The sequence below is a fragment of the Bos javanicus genome, chromosome 18 (genome assembly GCF_032452875.1).
Source record: "Bos javanicus breed banteng chromosome 18, ARS-OSU_banteng_1.0, whole genome shotgun sequence".
Lineage (NCBI taxonomy): Eukaryota > Metazoa > Chordata > Mammalia > Artiodactyla > Bovidae > Bos > Bos javanicus.
In genome coordinates, this window is record NC_083885.1 from 50950499 (window position 1) to 50977708 (window position 27210).

The 27210-nt window shown below is 55.9% G+C and overlaps 2 protein-coding genes across 4 annotated transcripts in view; one reads left to right on the top strand and one right to left on the bottom strand.

Annotated features, from left to right (window-relative positions):
- Window positions 1–7734: 7734 nt before the first annotated feature.
- On the top strand, window positions 7735–10071 carry CNFN (cornifelin). 3 transcript variants are annotated; one of them, XM_061388400.1, is made up of 5 exons: window positions 7786–7831; window positions 8389–8570; window positions 9023–9133; window positions 9590–9726; window positions 9824–10071. In XM_061388400.1, the coding sequence occupies exons 2-5, from the start codon at window positions 8534–8536 to the stop codon at window positions 9911–9913; spliced, it is 375 nt and encodes a 124-aa protein (XP_061244384.1). In that variant the 5' UTR covers window positions 7786–7831; window positions 8389–8533; the 3' UTR covers window positions 9914–10071. The 3 variants fall into 3 exon arrangements, with proteins under 3 accessions (XP_061244382.1, XP_061244384.1, XP_061244383.1); XM_061388398.1 differs by lacking the exon at window positions 8389–8570 and having other exon boundaries at window positions 7735–7831; XM_061388399.1 differs by lacking the exon at window positions 7786–7831 and having other exon boundaries at window positions 8360–8570.
- Window positions 10072–13564: 3493 nt separating this feature from the next.
- MEGF8 (multiple EGF like domains 8) overlaps window positions 13565–27210 on the bottom strand; it is a 40972-nt gene continuing 27326 nt past the window's right edge. Inside the window, exons 31-41 of the mRNA XM_061388401.1 lie at window positions 26461–26692; window positions 25202–25325; window positions 24847–25060; window positions 24474–24688; window positions 21520–21727; window positions 21166–21325; window positions 20549–20741; window positions 19701–19871; window positions 19478–19608; window positions 18654–18786; window positions 13565–16507 (exon numbers count right to left, since the gene is read on the bottom strand). Coding sequence (XP_061244385.1) covers window positions 15239–16507; window positions 18654–18786; window positions 19478–19608; window positions 19701–19871; window positions 20549–20741; window positions 21166–21325; window positions 21520–21727; window positions 24474–24688; window positions 24847–25060; window positions 25202–25325; window positions 26461–26692 — 3050 coding nt within the window. The 3' untranslated portion in view covers window positions 13565–15238. The remainder of the gene's footprint in view (window positions 16508–18653; window positions 18787–19477; window positions 19609–19700; window positions 19872–20548; window positions 20742–21165; window positions 21326–21519; window positions 21728–24473; window positions 24689–24846; window positions 25061–25201; window positions 25326–26460; window positions 26693–27210) is intronic.

A 27210-nucleotide genomic window follows, 5' to 3' on the forward strand; every position in this document is an offset into this window, starting at 1 on the left:
AGACTAGAGCCCTGGAGGCAAGAGAGGAGGCTGGGGACAGGGATGACAAGCCCTGAGCTGGGGCAGAAACAATGAAGGTGGGGAGCAGAAGTCGGGGTGGAGCAGCTCCCAGAGCCATTACTGAGCTTGGATAAAGAGGACTTATTGAGGGTGGAGCAGAGGTTACAGGTGAGCAAGGGGATGAAGAGGACACTCAGGTCTGCACAGGGGAGCAGGTGGACAGGGAGACTCTACTGGGAGGAGGCTCAGGGGTGTGTGAAGTAGGTGAGGTACTGAGGGTGGTTTTGCACACAGATCAAAAGGTCGTCTTCAACAGAGACAGACTCACGGACATACAGAATAGACTTGGGGTTGCCAATCGAGAGGAGTTTGGGGGAGGAATGGAGTGGGTGGTTGGGGTCAGCAGATGTAAGCTATTATATATGGAATGGATAAACAACAAGGTCCTCTGTACAGCAGGGGTCCCCAACCTCTGGGAGCTAATGCCTGATGATCTGAGGTGAAGCTGATGTAACAGTAAGTGAAATAAAGTGCACAAGAAATGTAATGGGCTTGACTCACCCTGAAATCATCCCCTGTCCCCCGTTCCGTGCAGAAAGTGTCTCCCATGAAACCAATCTCTGGTGCCAAAAATGTTGGGGACTGCTGTTGTATAACACAGCTATATTCAGTATGCTAAGCCAAAATGGAAATTTTATATATATAACCGAATCACTTTGCTGTACAGCAGAAATTATCACAACATTGTAAATCAACTATTCGTCAGTTAAAAAAGCCTTCATGAGACAATCCAAGAGGTGGGAGGAGTCAGAAGAGGGAGGTTCCCTCCTCTGGAAATCCTTTCCTGTCCCACTAAACTCAAAAAGGACTCTTGGACTCCCCAGCCTCTGCAAACCCCTGCACGTCAATATATGGGTCTGTCCTCCCATCTGACCTGGGCTCCTTAAGGGCAGGGCCCAGGCCTGACTCATCTTGATCATCACCATTGCCCAGCAGGAGGCTGGGTGGATGAGTGTGTGAATGAGCGAGTGCGAGTGACTCGCCATATGAGGAAATCAGTGAGTGAGGTACTTAACGAGGGCAGGAAGGACTGAACGCACGGGTGAGTTTAGTAGCTGGAGAAGGGAAGGGATGGAGGAATTTCTGAGATTGTGCATCCAGCTCCCCGCTGCGCCTCCAGCCTCAACAAAATCTCACCGTTTCCGTCCGAGCTGTGTCCAGAATCCCAATACTGGGTGTGCTGTGAAGGGCTTACCAGGCCAGACTCGCAGAACCTGTCCGCTCAAGAGCCGCTCCAGCGTCTACGAAGCAGACCTCCCCCCCACACACACACCAACCGGCAAACACCTAGCATTTTGGCTGCCTGGCTGGACCTGCGGAGACCGCTCTATCGCGGTCCTCCTTGGGCTGTGGACCCCGCCTACTAGGGAATGCTCCCTGCCCTGCGAGGTCCAAGGAGTTAGGAGACGGAGTGTCGGAGTGTCTATTGGCTGGAAGGTGGTGACTGACGTCACGGGTAGCTTATCACAGCTCGATTTCGGAGGCGTGCTCCGGTGTCAGACACGCCTCTAAAACAGACAGACTTGGGAGCTCGCTGAGCGCGTGGGCGACTGCAGAAGGATCTTGAGTGAGGTTTCCGGCTGCAGGTAGAGCTGGACCGTTCGACCGCCTGATCCTGTCTTGAGAGAGGACGAGAATCCGAACTCCTTGGTCCTGAGGAGGACAAACTGAGGGGCCTAGACTTCTGAGTCTGAGGGAGGAAGAGGCTGAGCGTCCGGATTCCTGATCTTGAGGAAGAGGGGAGCTGGGACCCTGAAGAATCGTGCTCCAGATTCGGGGACTCCTGAATCCCAAAGGTCCCTGGCCTGCCCAAGGATCACAGATTTGGGGGTCAGGGGTTTTTGTGGCTACGTATTGTATTGGAGCCAGAGTTCTGAGTTCCTGAGGTGGGGCTTAGACTAAAGATGAATAGGAAAAAGGCTTAGGGGAAGCTTTGGCCTTGATACTGCCCTTTACTTCATCCCTGAAAGGGAAGCCAGGGGCAGGTGCTGTGTGCAGAAAGAATCCAGAACAGGAGAAGACTTGAGACTCATGTGGAAACCAAGAGAAAAACACAGATACCAACTGAGAGAGTAAAATACTGAAAACAATAACCGCAATAGAGCTCACTTGTACGGAATTTACTGTGGCCTAGGTCCTGTGCTAAGCATTTTACATAATTATCTCATGTCTTCCTCTTAACAGCTCTAAGTGATCAGATTATTATTATTCCCACTTGACAGGTGAAAAATTGAGGCCCAGAGAGAGAATCAAGATCCAGATGTAAAGAGACACAAAACACAGATGGAGACAGATAATGACAGACAGGCCCAGAGAAAGAGGGAAAAGTACACAGTGAAGAAAGAAGAGGGACTGAGAGTGGGACTCCCAGGGGGTGGGGGTGGGGGTTTGGGGCCTGGGACTCCTGGGGTCTGGAGGAGGAAGGGTGAGGGAGATGACTCCCAGGTATTTCCTCCTCAACTCCCAGATACCAGGCCTCTCACTATGGGTGTTAGGCCTGATTGGGGTCGAAAATACTGATTAGGACGGAATGGGTGTGTCGCGTGTCATTATCCTATTAGGATATGACAGAAATGATTCCTGGGATGTCCCTGGTCTGGGAGAATCCTCCCCCCTTCCCCGGGCCCGCAGCCCCCCGGCCTGTGTTCTTTGATCTGCCCAGATCAGCCTCAGGGAGGATTGGAGAAGGGCAGGTCCCTCTCTGTCCCTCCCCATCGCTGGATCCCCATCACCCAGAACTGTCACTGAGGCCCACTCTGGACACAGGTGGGCCACCCTGGGGCACCAAAAGATTTCCTGGTGGGTCTTCATCCCTCTGGGTCTCTCTGCTTTCCCCCAAGCCTTGAACCAATGCCTGCCAGAGGTCCTGGCACATTTGCAAGGGCTCACCAAATGCTTATGGAATGGATGGACAAACAGCCACATCTCTTCGTGCAGGTCTTCCTCTGTTCCCCATCCGCCATCTCTCCCTGCTTTCCCACCATGTTCTTTCTCATCCCCGCCCAGGCCTCACCTATCTCTTCTCATCTTCCCTTTCACCCTGGTGTTTCTCCTAAAGCCGCTGGGCCCACCATTCCCATTAGGGAGAAACTACAGCCAGCTGCATTGGCAGACAGATTCTTTACCCTGAGCCATGGGTTTGATCCCTGGTCCAAGAAGATCCCACGTGTGGTGGGGCAGCTGAACCCGGGCACTACAGCTACTGAGCCTGCACTCTAGAGCCTGGGAACTGCAACTACTGGGCCACACACCACAACCACTGAAGCCCGAGAGCCCTAGAGCCTGTGCTCCACAAGAGAAGCCCACACTCTCCGCAACTAGAGAAAAGCCCTCAAGACAACGAAGACTCAGAACAGCCAAAAACAAATTTTTAAATAAATAAATTTTTTTTAATACGATGGAGAGAAGAGTTCTCAAGACCCCAAATACAGGCACACCCCTGGCACCTCAGAGTCAGGAATGCAAGATCAGAACAAATATGTGTCCTCCAACACCTGCTTGGTGTGATCTTGTATTTATACCCACACAAGCAGAGAACCCACACACAGCACGTGAAGTTACGTACAAACACACACACAGGGGTGCACAATTGTGAAATCACTTGCACTGACACCACACAGAAATATCCCATTCCATATGCAAAAGAGACACCTCAGTTATGTGATTATATGCCCAGCCACAGGCCATTCGTCCAATCCCTACTAGGACCATGAGCAAAGACTTGGTTTTATTCACTATTGCATCACCAGCAACTAGAACATCATCCCCACTATCCTCATAAACACAAAATGTTTCCTATGGGCCACGTGCAGTTTCTTTACATGAATTAACTCATTTAATCCTCTCAGCAACTCTATTGGCAAAAACCCATTTTGTAGATGGGAAAACTGAGGTCCAGAGAAGTTGAGTGGTTTCTGCAAAGTTTCACAGCCATTCAGAGGCCATCAAGATTTGAACTAAGGTTTCCTGGATCAGAAATTGAACCCATGTCCCCTGAAATGGCAGGTGGATTCTTTACCACTGAGCCACCAGGGAAGCCAAGGAATTAGTTTTTCAGTGGTAGCTTTGTTTTCTGGACTCTATAGCCAGAAAGTGAGTGAAGTCACTCAGTCGTGTCCGACTCTTTGCGATCTCATGACTGAGTGACTTCACTCACTTTCTGGCTATAGGGTCCAGAAAACAAAGCTAGCACTCAAAAACTAATTCCTTGGCTTCCCTGGTGGCTCAGTGGTAAAGAATCCACCTGCCATTTCAGGGGACATGGGTTCAATTTCTGATCCAGGAAGACCCCACGTGCTACAGAGCAACTAAGCCCATGAGCCACAGCTACTGAGCTTGCGCTCTAGAACCTGGGAACCACAGCTTCTGAGCCCAAGTGCCACAACTACTGAAACCCACATGCCCTAGAGCCTGTGCTCTGCAACAAGAGAAGCCGCCGAAATAAACAGTCCGCACCCCATAGCTAGAGATTAGCTCCCGCTCGCCACAACTAGAGAAAAGACTGGGCAGCCACAGAGACGGAGAACAGCCAAAAATAAATAAATAAAGTGCTACAAAATAATAATTCCTGCCTTAACCTAGTCAGAATTACAGAAACTTGACAACTGAGACTGCACCCAAACACAGGTGCAGAGGAGGGAGAAGCACAGGAGGGCAATACAGACACATAAACAGAAAAGACACGGGAACACTCAGAGAGAGACACAGCGTGACAATCCCCACACAGAAGCAACAGCACCCAGAGAGGCACACACACCGCACAGCAGAGATACAACACACCCAAACCCAGACTCTGACGCACCCAGAGCGCCCTGAGTCCGTCCTGTTCTGCTCCCAGCCCTGCTGGGCTGGCCTTCGAGGAAGCAGCAGGCTCAGGATGGGATGGGGACCACCCCACTTGTCTGCTCAGCCAGACTGGTTCCACCAGGGTCATGGATGGCACCACCCTCCTTGTGAAACCCACATTGGGCAACTGGACCCTGACCTGGCCTGGACACCTGAATTCTGGGGAGAAAGAGGCTAGGAGCCTGGGTTCTGGAGTAGGGACTGGGTTCTAAGGGAGGCGAGGAGGGTGAGTAGGACCTGAACTCTGAGGAGGGATTCCTGTGTTCTCGGGAAAGAGGGGCACAGACACTTGGATCCCCGCCCCCACCCCCCGCTTTATTTTCCTTCTGTTTATTGCTACCAAACCATCTCCCTCCTCTCCCCTCATGTGTACATGCTCAGTTGTGTGACTCCATGGACTGCAGTGTGCCAGGCTCTTCTGTCCATGGAATTTTCCAGGCAAGAATACTGGAGTAGATTGCCTTCTTGATGGATTCCCTTCTTTGAAACTGAGTTTCCAGATTTAGCAAATAAAAATACTGGACACCAAGTTAAATTGGAATTTCAGGTAAACAGCAAATATTCGGCTGGCCTGAAAGTTCAATCGGGTTTTTTCATAAATGGTACAGAAGATAGTACAGAGATGGTACAGAAAAGCTTGAATGAACTTGTTGGCCAACCCAATACTTTTTTAAGAGTAAGTGTATTCCCTCCAACATATGGGACACTGCTGCTGTTACTGTTTAGGCGCTCAGTCATGTCCGATTCTTTGCAACCCTGTGGACTGTAGCCCACCAGGGTCCTCTGTCCATGGGATTTCCCAGGCAAGAATACTGGAGTGGATTGCCATTTCCTTCTCCAGAGGATCTTCCCAACTCAGGGACCAAACCTGAGTCTCCTCTTTGGTAGGCAGATGTTTTACCACTGAGCCACCTGGCAAGCCCCATAGGGGACATACTTACAGAAAAAAAGTATTGTTTATCTGAAACTCTAATTTAACTGGACATCCGGTATTTTATCTGGCAACCCCATTTGAGGGGGATGTAGGCCAGGTGCCCAGAGACTCTGCCATGGTCACCCCTCAGCCCCCAGCTCTCCCTGTCCTTCCCTCTGCCCTCCTCCTCACCCCGGAGGAGTGAGGCCACCTCACAGGCCAACTCACAGCTTCTCCAGTCCTGATTTCCTCATCTACATGAGTTGCTGTATCTAATTGGGGCCCTTGGGCTGTGTCAGAGTTGGAAGAGGAAATTTGAGGAAGACTCAGGTTGTCATCTTGGGAGCCCTAGAATCTGATCCTGACTGAGTCACCTGCAGCCCGTGGTCTGGTCTGCTGGGGGAGGGGGCCCTGTGGCTACCTCCACGGAGCAGGCCTCAAGGTGGGGAGAGATGCCAAGACGGGGCGCAGAGACTCCCGGATAAGGGCACTGAGACACAGAGCTTGAGAGGAGGGCCTCAGAGATGAGGAGACAGAGAACCAGGAGAAACTGGGAGACAGATCTGCAGAGATGGGGAAAGAAAGAAAGAAAGGAGAGATTCAGAGCCAGAGAGACAATAATGCAGAGATGGGGTACAGAGCGGGGAGATGTTTCCCAGACATTCAGGCTCCCAGACCAAGTGATGGAGATAACAGGCAAGAGGCTGGGTGCTGCCCTCAGGTCTGGGACAAGGACAGCAAGCCACTTTGGGGTGGTGCCAAGACACCAAGGCTTGGGGGAAGCAGGACCCCAGATCAGTAAGGTGATGCCCAGCGTGGTGACGACACCACTCCCTCTGCAGCTAACACCCCGATTTTCCAGTGCCTCCTACATTTTTGGAGTGACACCCGTGCTGGGAACCTCACCCACCCGGCTCTAATGCCGCTTCCTTCACTGAGTCACCTCCAACCCCGCCAGACCTGTTGAGGGGAGACTTCTGGGTGACTCAGGCATCCAGGCCCCCAGCGCTTTCATTTCCCAGGAAGCCAGCAGTCTGGGTGTCCTAGGACCCCTACCCGACTCAGGGCCACAGTCTAGCTTAGCCCTGAGAGTCTGGAGTCCCAGCCCCCTCTGCCCTCAAACCCGGGAGTCCCGGCCCACAGTGCTCTGTTTGGACTCAAGCATCCTGGACCACATCTTCCTCCTTTAGGAACCACAGGTTTCTCAGCTCCAGCGTCCGCCCTTCCCAAGTTGGAGTTGGGTGAGGTGTGTTTATTTACTCTGGTTCCAGCATGGGTCACCCCCCCCAAACACACTGCCCCCCCTCCATGTGCCTGGTAGGCCTGAATGGGAGGACCCAAAGCCCCCACTCCCAGGGAAGTTGGGGCCTCACTAAGGGTGGTGGGAGCACCACCAGCCTTTCTCTTCTAGCCCTTTCCCTTCCCCCGAAGCTGTGGGTCGTGGGTCGGCCAGTGGCTGGCACCCCGACTCACCTGACTTGTTTTATTTTTCCTGAACCTCGGGCTCCCCTTTTCTTGTTATTTCTCCCCAGATGTCTGTGCCCCGCTGTCTCAGCATCTCTCTCTCTCTGTCTTCTTGTCTCTCTCCATCTCTCTGAATCTCCTTGTCTCTCTCTCCCCTCTGGTCCTCTCCTCTCCCAGTCCCTCCCCATCTCTCTATCTCTCCCTCTTTGGTCTCTGGACAGCTGTGCCCCTTGCACCTCCCCTCTGCCCTCTGTCTCCATCTCTCTGTCTTTCTGCCGCCTTCGCTTTAGACCTCTACTCCCAGCTCCTCACCCTTGGGCCCCCTCCCCCACTATTTCCTAGGTCCTCTGAGCAGAAATGGGATGAAGGATGGAGAGGGAGGGAGGGGAAGTCCCAGTGGGGAGAAGAGGGTCAGCCAGACCGGCTTGGCTCCCTGGGCATCTTCGTCAGAGCCCCGCCCAGCACCACACAGCCCGCCCATTTATAAGCCACTCGGTGCCCAGGTGTCACGCATACCTCTGTCTCCATCATCGCGCAGCAGTCCTCCAGGTAGGAGCATCCGCCCACAGCTCTCTGCTCAGAGGCTGGCGCCTCTGCTCTGTTCTTCCTGCAAATGACTCCACATCTGTCTCCTTACATTCCTCTGACTGCTTACCTCTTTGGACATCCCTGTCTTCCTCATGCCCCCTGTGACCGCCCCTCTTCTCAACCTGTTGACACTGGGTTGAATTTGGAAGTTCTGGGGCCTGGTTCCCCCTCTGCTAACCCTCTTGGCTGGGCCATCAGGTGTGAGGCGTTTTTCTTCAGCTCACTGAGCCTCAGTGTTCTGTCTGTGAAATGGGCTTGCAGAAAAAAAAGGTACTGGGCAAGTGTGAGTGCTACTGGTGGCGTCTCTATAGGCACCCAGCTCTGATCTCTCTCTGCCCTTGTCTCTGACTCTGCCTGTCTCTTGGTCGTTCTCTCCAGCACTGCCTCTGGTATAAGAGGGTCCTCTGGGGTCTGTCGGGCAGCTGTACAGAGATGGGCGAGTTTCTCGCCCCCAACCCCATACATCCCTGTCCCATTCTTTCCTAGCAGGCAAGCTGACTTGGCCTCTTTCTCCCCAGCATCCTTACCCCTGAGAACTCAGCCCCCAGTGCCCCGCCCCTTGCCCTGACCTCCCTCAGTATCCAGCACCCCCTGGGCAGACTCTGACGCTGTCACCGCCCCCACCTCTGCCGTCCCCAACGCCACCTCCTCAGGGCCAGCAAGATGCAGTTTGAGATGCACGACAACGTGAAAGGCAAAGGTGGGATCGCTGGATGGACCCTCAAACCTTCCAGTCCCTGCACCATGGCCACTTCCTTCCCCTGGGCACTCTGGCTTCGAAGACAGACGGCGCCTGCTTGCACCCCAGAAGCCCTGAAGCGCGGGAACCCAGCACCCCAAGCCCAGACCTGGAGGAGGCGGTGGCACGTCTCGGCCCCGCCCACATGTGGCGCCAACCTCCCCTAGACCTGCAGGATGCCCCCCTCACCCCTAGCTGAACCAGACATGCAGGAGGCAGCAACTCCGGGGACAGAATGGGGGTGGCGATGCCCAGAAGTGGCGGCAGGGACTGGGAAGACGCAGTGGTGTCCCCTCGATGGGCGGCCTGGAGGCCTTGCCCGGACTGCCCGGCAGAGGGAGGGGCGGCAGAGGTGCCAGGGCCGGGGAGGTGCTGCGAGGCTGCCCGCTGACCCCCGCCCCCTCCCTCTGCAGCCATGTCCTACCCAGTGACCAGTCAGCCCCAAAGCGCCAGCACCTGCTACCAGACCCAGCTCAGTGACTGGCACACCGGCCTCACGGACTGCTGCAACGACATGCCCGTCTGTGAGTGCCCTGTCGCTCTCTCTCCAGACCCGGGAAGGAGCGGGAGGGGAAGGAGGGTCACCCTCAGCTTCACCCTCCTCACCCCACTCCCCGGTCCCTCCCGTGGGCCCTGAATACCCGGTCTCTAACCCTCCCGCCTTTCTCCGACGCCCGACACTCCCTAGGATCCTGGCTTCATCACACCTTCCAACTCTCACGGGGACCCTCCTCGTGCCCCTTGCACCCTCGACTGTTTTCCTTGTGGCTCCAACTCCTTCTTTAAACCCTCTTTCCCGCTCTAGAAACCCTTACTCTTCGGACCCCTAATTTCCTCTGGGACTTTCACTTCTTCCAACACTCAGTTGCCTCTGGGACCCTCACCCCGCGCCCCGCGGACCCCGCTTCGCCCCTCCCCGAGGCGGAGCCGGCCGGAGGCGCCGGGTGGGCCCCGCCCTTAGCGCCCTGCGTACGCTCCAGGTCTGTGCGGCACCTTCGCCCCCCTGTGCCTCGCCTGCCGCATCTCCGACGACTTCGGCGAGTGCTGCTGCACGCCCTACCTGCCCGGAGGCCTGCACTCCCTGCGCACCGGCATGCGCGAGCGCTACCGCATCCAGGTGCGTGCGCGCCGGGACCCGTGGGAGCCGAGGGCTGGGGGACTGACCTCCTCGGGTGCCAGGTTAGGGCTGCTAACCTCTCTCTCCCACTCTCTAGGGTTCCATCGGGAAGGACTGGGCAGCCCTCACCTTTTGTTTGCCCTGCGCGCTCTGTCAGATGGCGCGGGAACTGAAGATCCGAGAGTAAAGAAGTTTTCCCCACCTTCTCCTTCCCGCCCCCCGCCCCCGACCCTTCTCCTTTCCGCCCCCGAGACGCCTGCCCTCCTTTGCCCTCTCCTGGGAGGGCCTACCCCTCCACCCCATCCCTCACCAAAAATGCATCCACAATAAAAACCTGAAAACCAACTCCGCCTACATCCTTTTTCTCCCAGGGAAGGAATCTGGGTGGAGAAGGAGGTTTGATGAGGGAGGCGGGGACACAGGGGAGATGCCTTGGTGTGGAGGGAGTTCCGGAGGCAGATGCTTGACCTGCATCTGCTGTGTACGTCGTTGGCAAGTCTCTTCCTCACTAAGTCAGGGAGTCCTCGCTAACAACGTAAAACCACTAACTCCTTAGCTGCCAACCTAAAGCTCTTAACTGGAGCCTGAAAAGAAGCAAACCCAGAAAGGCTGTCTGGGAACCATGCAGGCACTAACCCTTCCAAAGAACAAATTTAGAAGAGTCCCCTTGGTCAGTCATTGCCTATGGACTCTTGGTCTACTTACATTGCTAACAGATCTGAGGGCTCTGTCTTCAAAGCACAGAACTGTCAGCTTTACAACCCTAGTGCTGTAGAAAGGAACATTCAAGGATCATCTGATTCAATTCACCCTCTTTATTGCAAAAGCAACTAGCAGATTAAAAACTGTTCAGGTTTCAACACTGGACAGACCTGGGGCTCAACCTTGACTCTTGCCACTTCCTAGCTATGTTATCTTAGTAAATTAATAAACGTTTCTGAGCCTCTTGCCCCCACAAATTCTGGTGGTTCTACTTTCAGAACATATCCAGAGTCTCCCTTCTTCCCACTCTACTGCAAGACTTGCTCCAACCACAGTGGCTCCCCCACTGAGCTTCCTGCCTTGCCTCCAGCCTGTTTTTAGTTTCTCCCCCACAGAGGAGCCCTGTGGACACAGGTGTGGAAGTAGATCACATGTCTCCTGGGCTCAGAACCCTCTGATGGCACCTCCTGCATGGAGGAAAAAGCCAGAGTATGGGGACTTCCCTGGTGGTCCAGTGGTTAAGAATCTGCCTTCCAATGCAAGGGAAATGGGTTCAAGCATTGGTCGGGGAACTAAGATCACACATGCTAGAGAGCAACTAAGCCTGTGAGCCACAACAAGCCACAGCTAAGATACGACACAGATAAAAATAAGTATTAAAAAAAAAAAAAAGAAAAGAAACAGCGTCCTCACAGCAACTTAAGGATCTACACAATCTGCCTCTTTTTCCCCCTATGACCTTCCCTCTTTATTCTCTTTATTCCACAGGAGCCTCTTTGTTGTTTCTCTGAAATGTTAGGCACGCTCCCACGTTACGATCTTTGCTCTGGCTGTTCCCGCAACTCAGAGTTCTTTCCTCGGATGTCCTTATGGCTGATTCCTTCACTGCTGCTCACATGTCATCTTAAGAGCTAGGCCCTCCCTGGGACTTCCCTGGTGGTCCAGTGGCCAAGACTCCGCACGTCCAGTGCAGGGGGCCCAGGTTTGATCCCTGGTTGGGGAACTAGATTCTGCATGCCACAACTAAAGACCCTACATGCTACAGGTAGGACTCAGCGCTGTCAAATAAATTAAAAAAAAAAACTCATGCCAAGCACCGAGCACAGTGCTGGAGTGCTGTAGGCCCTTGGTAAAATTTCTCCTGAAGTCCCTAGGATGTCAGTGGCCACACACAGGCTAGAATCCAGGTCCCTAGCCTCCCGTGTCCAGGCTTTCTCTCACTTCACTATGAGCCTCTTAGGTGTGCACTCAGGTGTGTGGATACCAGGGAGAGGTGCCAGGCAAGGGGCTGACATGGAGGAAGGAGGAACACACGCCATGGGGCATCTGTACAGGGACATCTACATAGCAGTGACAGGGGTTGGAGGGAGGGTAGCTCTGTCCCAGAGGAAAAGTCCAGTCCAAGAGCAAACGTTCTGCTTAGGAAGGCAAAGTCACAGCGTGAGTGTTAGGCAGAGACCTTACCAAAGTGTCTGAGCACAACATGTAAGAGTCTGGAAGAACCTCAGCTCCTTTCTGATTATGCGTGACCACTGGCTCCAGGACTCCCTGAGGCAGCATGTCCCACTGCTACCTAGCTTCCCTAGTTGGGCAATTCTGCCTTATCCTGAGCACAAATTGGCCATTTTGAACACCGACTCCTAGCGTCTGCTCTGCGCTGAGATAGCTTTCAGTGAGGTCTATCTGTGCTGAGTAATGCCGTCCTTCCTTGGGACGTGGAAGAGCCTGGTGGTCAGGAACGTGGGTGAGAGAGTCAGAAGGTCCGGATTCATATGGCAGCTGTCACTCAAAGAAAAAGAAAGTGAAGTCGCTCACTCGTGTCCGAGTCTTTGTGACTCCATGGACTGTAACCTACCAGGCTCCTCGGTCCATGGGGTTTCCCAGGCACAAGTACTGGAGTGGGTTGCCATTTCCTTCTCCATAATGTCTATGAAGTACTGTTTTTTCATCTGCAAGATGGAGACTACACGGTACCTACCTTATACAATTGGTTGTTGGAAAGATCAAATGCAAAGATCAAGCGAGCCATCTAGCATTGATACTTAGCAATGTAAGTTCACAGTCACGTCTTGGAGGTCAGGTGTGACTATCATCTCATGAAGGCAAAATGTGTATGGGCAGAGTAATCCCCCAAAATTCTTTAAACTGCCCCTCAAGTCTGAAAATATTGCGATACTCACAGGCTGCACTGAAGGCTCACTGGCCCCCTCGATGCAACACATTTCTGTGTTCTTGGGTAAATATCAGAGGTGGCCAGCCTGTGCCTAGGGGCTGGGTTTGCAGAAAGTTAACTTTAAAAAATTTTTTTCATTTATTTTTGGCTGTGCTGGGTCCTCCTTGCGCCAAGGCTACTCTCTAGTTGCAGGGTGAAGGTTTCTTACTGCAGCGGCTTCTCTTGTTGGGGAGCATGGGCTTGTCGGGCCTCAGAGGTTTTGGCTCCGATGCTAGAGCACAGGCTCAGTGGTTGTGGCACCCGGGCTTAGTTTCTCCGTGGCATGTGGCATCTTCCCAGACCAGGGGTCGAACCCCTCTATCCTGCATTGGCAGGTGGATCTTTTATCACTGAGCCACCAGGGATGCCCCCAAAAGTACACTGTTGAACACTCCCAGCCAGACTGAAGGGATGGGGTCTCCTGTCCCTACCTTCCCTCACAACAGGGCTCTTGCTCACCCAGAGGACTGGCAAATAGAAGTTCCCGTGATGCTTTCCATTTGGGTTGAGAGAATCTACTTGAAGTGGAGAACACTCACTGTGCCAAGGCCTCATTTCAGTCTTTGTGCTGCCTGAGTTCTCTTAATGTCAGGGGCCAGAATAAAACCTGAACTTGGGACCAAGGCAGGCTGTTTTCCTTCTTGAGCTGAGTAGGGGGTCTCTTTTCGATAGGGATCTGGGCAAGGGTAAAAGGTCTCATTGCCCTCAGGTCCCCTCAGTTCATGCCTTCTGGGAAACAAGAGCTTCTGTAGTGGTACCACTCCCATGCCCATCAGAAGAGATGGTGAGGAGTCAGGCCCTGGCCACATGGCTTGGGGGGTGGGGGCACCAAGATAAGGATGTTTATCCGACATAACCAGCTCTCAGGTGCCCGGTCAGAGAGCCAAGCCAGCCCATCCCCTACAGACAGCACTTGACACCGGGTCTTCACACACTCTTTATTTGTTGCTTTTACTGCTCCCCCAATTTCCCACAGCCTCTGATGGCAACATAGGGATCAGCCTCTTAGACAAAGGCCCCCAGCAGACAGGAAGACACAGGGTCCCTGCTTTCCAAGGTCCAAAAAAGAGCTGGGGGGTGGAGTCTTGGGAAAGGAGGAGTCCGAAGTTCAAGATGGTTAGGACTGGGGGAGGTGGGGCAGTCTATGGACAGAAGGGCTCAGAAATCCAAGGTGGCGGCTGGGGCAAGAGGAGGCCTTGGGGAAAGGCCAGATGCTGCTTCAAGGAAATGTCATCTGGGAAGAGAATTGTAGGTTGAAAACTGTCATTTCTATTCCCAACCTGGGTATCCCCCTCCCCCCACAACCTCACCCAGGAGGGTATCTCAGGCAGGGGCTTTGTCTCCTCATGCGCCCTGGCAGCGCAGCGACCCTGGCCCAGACTTCGGGGACCACCACCTGAGCTTGTCCCTGCAGCCTCATGGTGGCAGAAACAGCATCTTGCTCTGGCTCACTGGGCGGCCCCATTTCCAGTCTCCTCACAGCAGCACCCCTCCTTCACCACTGAGCCAACCCCCACACTCAGCCCCCTCTGCCCAGATCCTCAGGGCAGCCGCTGTGTCCCTGGTGGGACCTGACTGAAGAGATGTCGCTGAAAGGCATCTCAGGTCTAAAGCTGGACTCCTAATCTTCCCCCACAGCCCCAGTCTGTCCCACCTTCACCAACAACCCCACCTCGGCCCACAGTTTGGGCCACAAAGCTGGCATCAGCTTGGCCTCCTTCCCTCCCCTACTCCGATGTCCATGTTTGCCATCATAACATCCTTCCACTCACCCGCTTCTGTCCCAGTCTCCTCTCACAGCCTCTGCCCTGACCTGGCCCATCTCGGGTCCTGCCCCACTGCGGCTTCTCTCGGCATCTCCAGTCTATTCTCCACACAGCTGAGTGACCTCTTAAATACATCGGATCCTGTCATTCTCCCTCAGAAGACTGTCCAATGGCTTCCCAATGCCCTGAGAATAAAACCCTAAGCCCCACCCGGGGTTGGTGGGCCCCGGGTGATCTGCCCCCTGCTCGACCCTGACCCCACCGCCTCTGCACATTTGGTCAGGGTCACACTGGCCAGCTTTCCGACCCTTTTCAGTAACATCAACCACTTCCCGCCTCTGTGCCTCTGTCCTTGCAGTTCCTTCTGCCTGGATCCCGCTCCCCACAGGTCCTCCCACAGTCGGTTTCCTTCTTAAAGTCGACCTTCGCACAGTGAACAACTGACGACCCCGAGGTCCCTCACAAGCGCATCCCGTTGCTAACTCACTCCACTCGCCCGATTCAACATGCTTTTCCTCATTTACGCGTGTGCGTGCGCATGCGCACGTCGACTGTCTCCTGGCACTGGGACCTAAAATCCCGCGAGATCAAGGACCATGACTGTCTTGGTTCCTACTCACGCCCAGTGCCTTCAACAGTGCCTGGCACGTAGTAGGTATTCAGTCAGTAATTGTTGAACGCAGAACAAAGAAGGCTCTGTCTGGGGACCCTCCCCCCAGGGGAAGGAAACCAGAAGTCTCTGAGGACACAGTGTCCCAGTTGGAGGGGCCCCAAGTCCAGGGCGGCCACCCTAAGGGGACTCGACTGCTGGGGCCGAAGGTCCTGCCGAGGGTCAGAGGGACATGCTGGTGAGGTTGTCCTGGCTCAACAGCCCCTTCCGGCCCGCACCAGCCCCGTGCCCACTGCCCCCAGCGCCCCCGCCGCCGCCGCAGTATTCGTGCAGCCGGTGCCGCAGTGTGACGAGCGCTGACCCCAGGCAGGCGCCGTTGGGTGCGTGGGGCCCGCCAGGCAGTTGGAGCAGCAGTGTGGCCACGCCGGCCATGCCATCCTCGGTGGGCTCAAGGGTGATAGGCCCGGCTCGCAGGCCGGCAGTGGTGGTGGGGATGGCCGGTGGGCAGCAGCCCCCTCCTACAGGTCCCCAGGGCCCGCCGGCCCCGGTCAGCAGCAAGGGTGCCAAGAAGGGCTCGGAGCGGCGGAAGGCGGGTGGCGGGAGCCCGGCAGGCTTCCAGGTGGGGGCTGGGGCAGCAGGGTCTGGCGGGAAGCAGACAGTGACCTTGGCGAAGGGGCGGCTGGCCATCTTGGTCATCTCCTGCAGGTGCCGGCGCTGTTCCTGCCGGTGGTCCAGGGCCTGCTTGGCCTTCCAGAGCAGCACACAGAGCGAGAGGAAGAGGAAGAAGCAGGAGAAGAAGACAGAGAAGAAGACAAACAGGTCAATGTGGGCCTGGTCCTGCCGGAAGAACAGCAAGCCCTGCGAGTCAGCTGAGCCGTTGGCACTGGGCCCACTTGGGTCTCCCACACCCAGCAGGAGCAGGTAGAAGCGGCTGGACTTGAGGGTGTGGTGCTCGTGCGGGTAGGTGATGACCAGCCGGTCCCTCACGCCACGGACCACCAGTACCGCCGACGGCTCTGTCACTGTCACGTAGGTGATCAGGCCCCGTGGCCAGACCTCCCGCACTCGCGGCTCTGCTGGGGTAGCCGGCCCACCTCCAGCCCCAGGTCCCCCGAGATCCCCAGGTCCCCGGGGCCCGCCGTCAGCAGGGGGTGGTGGGGGTGGGGGAGGCGGTGGCGGCTGGATATGCACGGTGTGGACACCAGTGTCGGGAGCCACGCGGACCACGAAGGTGTCATAGGAGGTGGAGACGTAGAGGTCCACGGCGCCAAAGGTCACGTCCAGCGTCAGGCGGATGTCCACGTTGGTGAACTTAGGCTGCACTCCAAAGAGAACGGTGCGGCCGGGACCCAGAGCCCGGCGCTTGGGCTCGTGGAAACAGTTGGTTTGGGACGTGGGGTCCAGGCAGTACTCCTGTTCCACGGAAATGAGGCGGTAGCACTGCTGGCCCCCTAGCGGGCTCCCGTGGAATGACTCTCGGCACTTGGCACACTGCGGGCAGGGCAGGGTAGAACTCAGTGTCCAGTCCTCCAAGGAGACAGACTGTATTTTGTACCTACTGGTAAGTAACCTCTGCCACTGTAGCAGGTCCTCTATTTTGTATCTACTCATTAGCCCATGTCCCAGCAGCTTCCCTGTGACCCCGGCCCTGAAGGTCCCTGACACAGTGTGGACACTAAGAGCACCCTACACTCCAGCACTGTGGTTCCTGGTGTCACCCCAGCAACCACAGCACCCTGATGGCGAGGCCTCTGGAACTCTGAGACACAGCGATGCAGAGCTCTGTTGAATCCTGGCTTGACCACCTCCCTAGCCATGTGTCCTTGGACTAGTGACCTACCCTTGCTGAACTGGAGACTCTTCCTCTGTACCCGGGGAGTAAACACTGCTGAAATCATAGCCTCCACACGAGTAGGCCCGCCTGGCCTGCTGGCCTTGCTGTTTCTGACTGTAGCAGGTAGGTCCTCCCTCGGGGCATTTGTACTGGTTGAGCCTCTGCCTGGATCGCTCCCCTGCTCCCCCAAGTCTGAATGTCCAGTGTCCTCACATCCATTGGCTCTTTACTCAAGTGTCACCTTGAGTGACACTTACTTACCTTCTTGCTCAGGCCCTTCTTGGCCACTGTATCTACCATTTCTACTCCCCACACCCCCGAGCCCTCCTCGCTGCTTCATTTTCCTCCTTACTGCTCATCACTAACACCCTGCGTGTCTTGACTTATTTTTCTGTTTATTTCTGGACTTCTCCATGAGTTCCCCAGAAATTGAAAGCATTAAGTCACTCAGTCATGCTTGACTCTTTATGACCTCAAGCCCACCAGGTTCCTCTGACCATGGAATTCTCCAGGCAAGAATACTGGAGTAGGTTGTCATTTCCTTCTCCAGGGGACCTTCCTGACCCAGAGATCAAACCCAGGTCTCCTGCATTGCAGGCAGATTCTCTACCGTCTGAGCCACCAGGGAAGGATGAGACATTTTGCCTGTTTTGTTTCCTACTGTGTCCCAGCGCTCTGCATAGTGCCTGGCATAACTAGGCGCTCAGTTAATACGTGTGGAATGAATGAGTGGATGGATAACAGCTCACTTGATTCCTGTAGTCCAGTAGAAATCACTCAGTCTCTGAGGTTGACCAGAGCCAGTCCAAGCTCCAAACCCAAGCAGCTGTTTGACCCAGGACAGGTCTCTGAGCCTCTCCCTCTTCTGCCCACAGCTCACTGAGGCCCCAGCACAGCCTTCCTGAGCCTTCCACGTGTGCGCTGTCTCCACTGTATCTGTGGCATAGCTCCAGCTCAGTGGCAAGCACTCCCTATGTAGTAGCTACCACTGCTATCACGGGATGCTTCCCAGGTGGCTCAGTGGTAAAGAATCTACCTACCAATTCAGGAGACGCAGATTTGATCCCTAGGTCAGGAAGATCCCCTGGAGAAGGAAATGGCAACCCACTCCAGTATTCTTGCCTGGAGAATCCCACGGACAGAGGAGCCTGGTGAGCTACCGTCCATGGGGTGGCAAAGAGTCAGATATGACTAAGCAACTAAACAGCAACAACTGCTATCATTAGAAGTGAAAGAAACTGCTTAATCAGAGCCCCTAAACAGAGCTGCTGGAGGAGAAGGTCTGAACTCATCTCCAAAGCTGTCTGTTCAGACAAAGACCAACAGGCCTTTTGATTAAACATCAAGAAAGCAAAACTAGTCCTGGGTGACACCTATCCCGGGTCAGACAGCTGGTTGGGTTTGCAGCTTCGACTGACCCTGGTCAGTCCCAGGTGTGAGCACCTGGATCTGGCCAGTCCTGAAGGCAGACTCCAGAACTCGGTTTTGAAAGTTTTGTTTTTTGCTCAAGCTACCATGATACGAGTTTTCCAGCATTTGCCATCTTTAAGTTGTGACTACCTGTAATGGAGTCTGTCTCCTTACCACCCTGAAAGCCCCCAGGAGGCTCATTTCTGGGTTCCCAGTATCACGCTGAGGGCCTGACACTGACTAGGGATCAGTTTATCAAGCTGACCTCGATCCCCAGGACCACAGATACCAGAACCATGTTGTCAGTCCTGCCTGAGCCAGGCTGCCTCATCCCAACTTGGACCTCTTCTGGGCTTGGGGCCCTTGACCCATAACTTGCATCTCCAGCCATACCTGGTATTTGTAGCAGTCTCGGCGGTCACTGGGGGAGCTGCCCTGGCACGTGCCTGTCTCTGTGTTGTTCTGACATGGGCAGCCTGTCCCATCCTGCTCATTACACGTGTCCGCGTGGCCATTACACTGGCATCTGAAGAGAGGGAAGAAAATGCGGGTTATAGAGCTCCCATGACCTACAGGGGCCAGGCTGGATGCTGTAAACACAAGCTCCAGTCCGTGAGGCCAGAAGAGGAAGCTGAGGCTCACAGAGGTCAAGCCGTTTACCCCAAGGCCACAGAGCTGTTCAGTGGCCGAGTCAGGATTAGAACCCAGGTTGGATGGACTCCAGGGTCACAAGGAAGGGGATGGAATGGGAAGACTGGCGTGAGGCCTCTTCCTCAGGGTCCTCTCTATTTTTTATTTTTAAATTCAAATTTTTTTTTAAAATTTTTGGCTGCACTGGGTCTTCGTTGTGGCATGTGGGCTCTCAAGTTTCGGTGCACAGGCTTAGTTACTCTCCAGCATGGGGGATCTTAATTCTTGGACCAGGGATAGAACCCACGTCCCCTGCATCGGAAGGTGGATTCTTAACCACTGGCCCACCAGAGACATTCCAGGGCCGTCTCTCTGCCCAAGAGTCTCCACCAGGGCTGCTCAGCAGCCTGCATTTCAGCACCAGCCTCTGAGGTGGAAGGTCTCCCACCTGAGTCTATCTATTGCCCCCAGCCCTAGCCTCAGGGGACCCCATCCTTGCCTGAGGGCTGAGGACTGGGGAGAGGACTCTGGCTCTCAGAGCTGCTCCTATTGGGCAAGGCGGAGGTCCCAGGCCCGCCTCCACTTACTTGGTGCATTTCCCGTCGAGGAGGAAGTAGCCGTGGAGGCAGCTCTCACACTTATCCCCGTAGCTGTTATTCTGGCAGTTCACACACACAGCCTCATCTTCGCTGGGACCCTCTGTCGCCCAGTGTTCAATCTGGCCAAGGGACGACAGGGCGATCACAAACCAACACGGACCAGACCCCTCCTCCTTCAGACCCAGGAGCTCAGGACCCCAGCCTCTTTCACCTCATCTGGATCCAGCGAGTACTTCTCCGGCTCCCTCCTGGCTATCTCAAGCTCCTTCCTGGAGACGCAGACGTGGCTGTTGCCGCGACAAAAGGCGTGGCAGGGCCGGCAGGTCCCTCCCCCTACGGCTGAGCCCACGAACAGTGGGAGGCACTGCTCACAGTGGCTGCCCTGGAAACCAGGGACAGAGTGGTCAGAGGGAGTTAAGGGTCCTGGTGGGTGTGAGAGTCGGGGGAGGTTCTGAGAGCACCCAGCTTCCCTGTGGCTCAGAGAGTAAAGAACCTGCCTGCAATGCAGGAGACTCGGGTTTAATTCCTGGCCTGGAGAAGAAAGTGGCTACCCACTCCAGTATTCCATGGACAGAGGAGCCTGGCAGGCAACAGTCCACAGGGTTGCAGAGTCAGACACAACTGAGCAACTAACACTTTTCACTTTCTGAGAGCACCATGGGAAGGCAGCAGTGGCTCCGGCATTTGGCCTGGACCACCCCAGCCCCTCTACCGTTTAGCCCTCCACATTCACTTGCACACCTCCAGTGACGGGGTCTCAGTCCGCTTCAGTCCAGGGTGTTGAGCTCGGAAAGCCATTCCCTACCTGATCCTAAATGCTGTTCCACGTGTTCACCCTCCCTGGCCCAGCACTAACTCTGTCACACTATTTCCAGGCACTCCACTGTGACACAGCCCCAGAAGGTGTCCCCACTGTCCTCTCATCCCCCCTGAGATGGGGCTATGCCATCTCCTCCCTGCGTCTAGCTCACTGGGGCTTGGGACAAGGCTCAAGATGCCTGAGCGCAGGCGGAAGGCCAGCAGGGCCCGGGGGCAGGCCTGGAAATCCTGGACGGCCACCTTGGTGTGATTGTGGCAGAGCAGGCAGTGGTCGCGGGCCCCCACGCCGGCGCAGTCACTGTGGCGGTTGCAGCGACACTCCGTGGAACAGTTGCGGCCGACGAAGCCGAAGTGGCAGCGGCAGTGGTCGGGCTCCACACACGAGCCGTTCACGCAACCCTGGGCGCACACTGGGCGGCACAGCCCCGTCACGCTGCGGGGAGGGGGTGGGGGTCAGGGCAGGGAAGCAGCCGCCCCCTCCGCAGGGCAGACCTGGCTGGCGTCAGGGTCCTCACAGCTTCTCAGAGCCCACCCCGACCACCTACCCTCTTCTCCACTAGTCCACCCCGCCCCAGGTCTGTCCCATCACTGCCCTGCTCCTGGGTCCAGCCCAGAACCTCCTATGGGAGCGATGAGCTCCCACTCCAGGGCACCCTCTCAAACCAGCGTACCAACCTGCCCTCCCTGGACCAAGTGCCTACCTCACGCCCTCCTCCACACCTTGGACTGTGGTTCCTTGCATCCTGCTTGGGTCCATGCCCCATCCTTAACTGCTCCTCACAGGCTCTCCCACTCCACGGTCGGTCTGGCCTGCTCCCCTCAACCCCACCAGAGCCCTGGTCCAGCCGGAACCTCACTTGTCCATGGTGTAGCCTGCCTTGCAGCTGCACTCGTAACCGTGGGGCCGGTCGTGGCAGTTCTGGGTCTCGTTGCAGTCATGATGCCCGTTGGCACATTCGTCCTCCGGGGGGCAGGAAAGAAAGGCCCAGGAGGCCCCAGGTCGCCCACACGTCAGCCCTGACATGAAGATATCAGGCTTCACTGGGGGGCAATGGCCTCTGTACCTCCCACCCAGCCACCCTGGCCCTTGCTCCCACTTTCCCTGAACACCACCTGTAAGGGCCCACACGTTCATTCTCTGCACCAACCCCCATGTCGGAACCCAGATGGGCCGGCCCCCCTCACCCCATCCCCAGAGCTATCTGTCTCACCGTCACGGGGGCCACTGAGTCCACCCTCCAGGCAGCGGCCGCCCCCATCCTGGCCCCCCCAGGTACACCAGCCACAGTGGGGGCGCCGCAGGCACAGGGCACACTGGGTTGCCTGAGCACAGCCCAAGGAGCAGCTCTCGGGTCCGCGGAGCAGCCGCCCACAGCCTCCGGCCATACACCGCAGGGGCAGATAGGAGGGGCTCAGACACTGCGGGGAGCAGAAACGGCAGAGGAAGAGCATCAGACACGTACATCCTGGGGAGCTCCCTGGGCTGCACCCTCTTCTCAGAGACCTCACCCCTGCTGGCCACAACCAGGTGGGCCAAAATGGACATCACCTGGGGCCACTGCATCCTCCCTTCTCAGCCTTTGGAACTGGAAGTTCAGACCGGAAGTCAGGCTAGGGACAGCCTTAAAACTAGACTGTGGACCAGGGCTGGCCAGGCCGTTTGGATAAACAAGTGACAGCAGAGGAAGAGAGTGAGGAGGGGCGAGGAAAGAGCAGAGGCAGAAGGCAGCAAAGACGAGACCCACACACTAAAGACGAGGAGAGAGGCAGCCTTCCGGGCTCCGTCTCCAGTGCCTGGCTGCACTTCCCACCCGCCTTATCAGAGGCACCACTGTGTTGGTGCAGTGAGCCCTCTCTACCACCTGGCTTGGGATACAGCCGTTTCTTACGATCAAAGAAAGGCAATGGTCCCAGATGAACACAGAAACTAGATTCAGGAGGGGGGATGCCAGCCACAGTCTCTTAGAACGTGGAAGAGGCCTCCCTGGCAGTCCAGTGGTCAGGACCTTGAACTTCCTTTGCAGGGGTTGCAGGTTCAATCTCTGGTTGGGGAACTAAGATCCCTCATGAGGCACAGAGTGGCCAAAAAAACCCCACTTTTTTTAATTAAAAAAAAAAAAAAAAAGAACCTGGGCCCAGCCGTTGGGGCAACAGGACCCTCCTGCCCTTGGCTGGGAGGATTTGGGGTCTGTGGTCAGGGGCTGCAGTGCAGCTCACACACCATCACTTATTGTGTCCGGGCACTCAGACAGGGTATGCAATGAGGTCAGGAACTTACCTCACTGTATGAGAGCATTTTATTTACAGCTCTGGCCTTAAGTAAAGTACAAGGGGAAAGGGGTTAGTCTAGGCTGTCTTTCTGGACGCACTCAGGAAGAAACAAAGCAATTGTGCAATCCTGAAATAGAAAACCCTGATTGCTGTGGCCGGAGCTCTGAACCCACTGTGGGCTATGCCGGTGATGAGCTGACCCTGGCTGAACAGCTGGAGCCAAATTCTCCTCCAGGTCAGGCTTCCAGATCTAAAATTGGTGCCCCCCTTGGCAGACAGCAGGGCCATCGGGAAGGGGGCCGAGAGAAGCCCAAGGCTCCAGTCGGCCAAGTGTTCTCTTCTGGGACCACTGTAGTGGCCCAATGCAATGCTGCCCAACACCATTAACTGCGTTTCCTGGAAGAGATGCAGGATCCCAGCTTGTCTGCTGACCTATGCCCACCACCTGGCAAAGTGCCCGGCACGAGGAAGGTGCTCGGTGATGAATTTGGTGAAAGGAGAAAGGGAAGGAAGGAAGAAGCCAGCCAGTCAGTGGGGAAGACAGCACCCTGTTGCCTGCCCCAGGCTCTGAGGCCAAAGTCATTCAGAACAAAGTCTAACAGTTACAACATGGCTGCCCTTGAGCCACAGCCCAACAGGTCTTATCTGCATACCTGTTACATTTGATCTGTTGCTGGAGTGGATGCGCAGTGGTATTTTTTTATGTTTTTAGTTGGTTTTTTTTTTGGCCACGAGGCACGTGGGATGTTAGTTCCCTACCAGGGATCAAACTCGCAGCCCAGCACTGGGAGGTGAAGTCTCAGCCACTGATCGCCAGGGAAGTCCCCTTGACCTATGTCTTAAAAAAAAACCCTGAGCCAACACACTTTAGTTTTTAACTGCTTCTCCTAGAAGTCAGGTGTGGCAGCGGCCCTCTGACATTCCCACGCAGCTTCAGCTCTGTGCTATCCACTCAGCCGCCCCACCACTCCCTCCGGCCTCCCAGCTCCTCAGCTGCCTGCGGGCTCTCTGGTGTTGTCTTCCAGTCCCTGGAATCCCAGTAAAGACAAATAATACCAACCTCAAAAATACTTAGGGAGACCTTGTATCACCAGAAGGAGCCCAGACTTGAGGATGAGAGAGGCCTCTGCTTGTTAGAGGAGCCACCGCAGGGGGCTCTGCCCTTGCAGCCACACTGAGCGCCCCCACAGGAAGCAACCCCCACCCCCAGCCGCTGCACTGACCCTCTCCGTGTGGCACACACAGCTGAGAATGGAGATCTTCCCAGGGGGTGGGACGTGGGGCGGGGGTGGTATCACTGAGTTTCTACTGAAGAGCAGGCACTGCTCCAGGCTTTAAATAATTCTCCCATCTAATGTGGACAACCCTCCTATGGGATGGAGTGGTATGACACCAAATATATTTGGTCTTTGTCCCAGGTTCCTGGTACTGAGCTACTAAAATACACAGGGGTTCCTGAGTGATGGGCACGTCTTTCGTTATTCAGGAGGAACCCCTTTACACCTAAGTTTATGTTAATGGGGTGACTTAGGGGAGTTACCAGTCACCAGGGTTTAGGGCAGAGACTGAGGTCTCTAAAAACACTTGAACAATGAGATTCAGGGACTTCCCTGGTGGTCCAGTGGTTAGGACTCTGCGCTTTCACTGCCGTGGGCACAAGTTCAATCCCTGGTTGGGGAAGACCCCACAAGCCCCATGACGTGGCCAAAAAAGAAAAAAGAACAAGACAAAGAAGGAAGAAAGAGATGTGGGGAGAGAAAATGGGAAGGAAGAGCAAGTGTGATGGTGGGAGCAGACCTAAGCAGATGGAGGACTGGGGCAGAGGCGGCGGTGGTGAGAAAGGTGAACGTGGCGGGCGGGGAGGCCCACCCGCATCCCCGGCCGGGTGTGGTACCTGCTGGAGGCTGCTGCTCCAGACGCAGTGCTGCCAGCCCCCGTCAGCACCCTTGGAGTCCAGGCAGGAGGTGCAGTTGGGCAGGAGGTGACAGGGTGTGGGGCAGGGCAGCGGGGGCGATGACTCCACTGGCATCGGGGACACGTTCAGCAGTGAGTGGCTGAAGCACGTCCAGTCGTAGGTGGGCTGCACCGAAAGGATGCGGCGGGTCTCCCCTGAGGTTGGGGGGGCGCAGGGATTAAGAAGTGGGTCCGGGTCCTTTGCCCGCTCCCCACCTCCCCACCTCACACCAGGCCGCTGAGCCCCTGGCATCCCTGGAGCAGGAGTCCAGGCGCCCCGGACTGTCCTCTCGGGGAGCAGGCCTGGCGCTCACCCGTCCTCTTGAACTGCCGCGTCCACATGCACTTGCCCTCCCTGGTGCACTGCTCGCAGTCGGCCGCCCCGCACACAGCCTCCGAGCAGTTCCCGGCCCAGAAGACCTCGCGCTGGTTGATGCGACAGTCATTCTCTGAGGTGCAGGACCCGTTGCGCCCAATGCAGGCACCCTCGGGGCAGTTGGTACACCACTTACAGCGTGGGGCAGAGGCCTGGGGGAGAGGTACTGGCTCAGAGGGGTCGTCAGGGCCCCCAGCACCCCTCCGGTCTCAGTCCCTGCCACCTGATCCCAGGTGAAGAGCCCCATGGTGCCTGAAACACATTCCCCACCCCCCCCCCACCCCATCACTCACCTCTCCATCTCCAGGCTGCAGGGTCCGGGGATGGCGGGCCAGGCACTCGCTGCAGGTCCGCAGACGTCGACATTCCTCGGGGGAGTGGGGCATAGGGGAGCAGGGGGTGCCGCCACAGCCCAGCCTGGGGAGGCGAGAGGCCTGGCCCGTCACGCTCAGCCAGGCTCCATCCTCCCCGCACCCGGCGCCCCTCCCTGGTGCCTCCTGGACACTGGTCTGCAGGCCCCGCAGGTCCATCTCAAACTGGCCTCAGCACAGGCCTCCCAGACCGGCCCCTCCTGAGCTCACTTGGTGACAGTCCCACGGCCACCTGTCATCCCAGGCCAGAGACACTGGACAACACCCCATGTCCTCCTGGCACTCCGCCCATGGAGGCCTCTGTCTCCTAACTTCTTCCCTGACCAACCCCTCCTCCCCGACCCCTGCAGCCCCCTGCCCAGGTCAAGGCTCCTCCTCTCAGGCCTCCACCTGCAGCCTCCCCTCCCCATCCCCTCCTCCATGAGCCCACCCCTGCCCTCTCCTGCTCACCCCTTCGATGACTCCCCATCACCCACGTGGAGGCTCACAATCCCTGACTCAAAATCCTTGAAGGCATACACGTTTCAGAATTTTCTAGGTTTTAGAAAAGCAGTGGGTGTACCCACTGTTATGTAACACCCCAAGCAGAGTCTGGGGGAGCACCCTAAAAATCAGACCCTATAATAGTCTGTAGTAAACATGGTGACACAGGTAATGGGACAAAACAAAGCCCAGTAGTAGCCTCACGTCAGCAAAGGGTAACTGCGGCCAGTACAGTTTGTGCTAAACCCAGCAAAGTACTTTCAGCCTCCTGAGATGCCTGGATTCCCAAACTACAGACAAGGAGTCTCCAGAGCTGGATGTAGCCCAGGGCGGCTGGGCCCTGGAGCCCTCTCTGAGCAGACCCACCCACCTCTCCAGGCTGTCTTCCCCAACTCAGGTGTTTCTAAAAGCCACTAGACACAGCCCTACTTCCGAATCTTTGTGGTCTAAATGACCCCAAGCTGGTCATTTGGGGCCCAGTTCAGACTCAGCTGCCCCAGCCCACAAACAGGGTTCCCCACTCGGGCACTCCCCATGCCTGCCCCGCCTGTGATGAGCTGGCCCTTCTCCCAGGGGAGCTGGTGTCCCGACCAGACAGTACCTGCCTGAGGCCTCCCCAACAAGCCCAGCCCAGCACAGAGCCCCCTTTGGATGGCACCAATACCACCCACCCATGTGCTGTCAGTCTCCACGGTTACCTGTGGGCCTGGTCCCCAGACAGGCAGGCTCCATGGCACCAGGTACAGGCCCCAGTCTGGTTACAAGCTTCGGGCGAGGGCAGCAGGCGGCAGGGGTCAGGGGGCAGGGTCAGGGCCAGCAGGCGGCCCAGGGCAACTCCCCCAAAGCCTCCTGAGATAAACAGGTGACCCCCTACCGCGGCCACGGCGTGAGCCACAGACTCTTCCATTGGCGGTCCCACAGAGGCTGGGCCTGGGGAAAGACAGAAAGTTCAGAGACAGGGAACAGGTAGCTGGAGGCAGAGATTCACTCACAGGGGCCAGTCAGAGAGGGATGCTGGGCAGAGAGACGATCTAAAAAGAGCAGAGACAGACAAGAAAAGGCAGGGAGAAGATAGACAAGGCCAAACAGAACGAGACAATCAGACACACACAGCAAGACAGAAAGAGGGAGAGAGACACATCAACAGGAAAAAACAGAAAGAGTGGAATATAAACAGAGGCAAATTTTGTGGAAGCAGACCACGGTGGTGGGTGAACAACTTTGTGGAGGTACTGAATGTCACTCAAGTCATTTGACAGTGGCTAATTTCGTTACGTGAATTTCCCCTAAATTTTCATTTTTTAAATTTATTTTTATCGGAATATAACTGCTTTACAATGTTGTGTTAGTTTCTGCTGTACAACAAAGTGAACCGGCTATCTGTATACATATATCCCCTCCCTCTTGGACCTCCCTCCCACCTCCATCCCACCCATCTAGGTCATCAC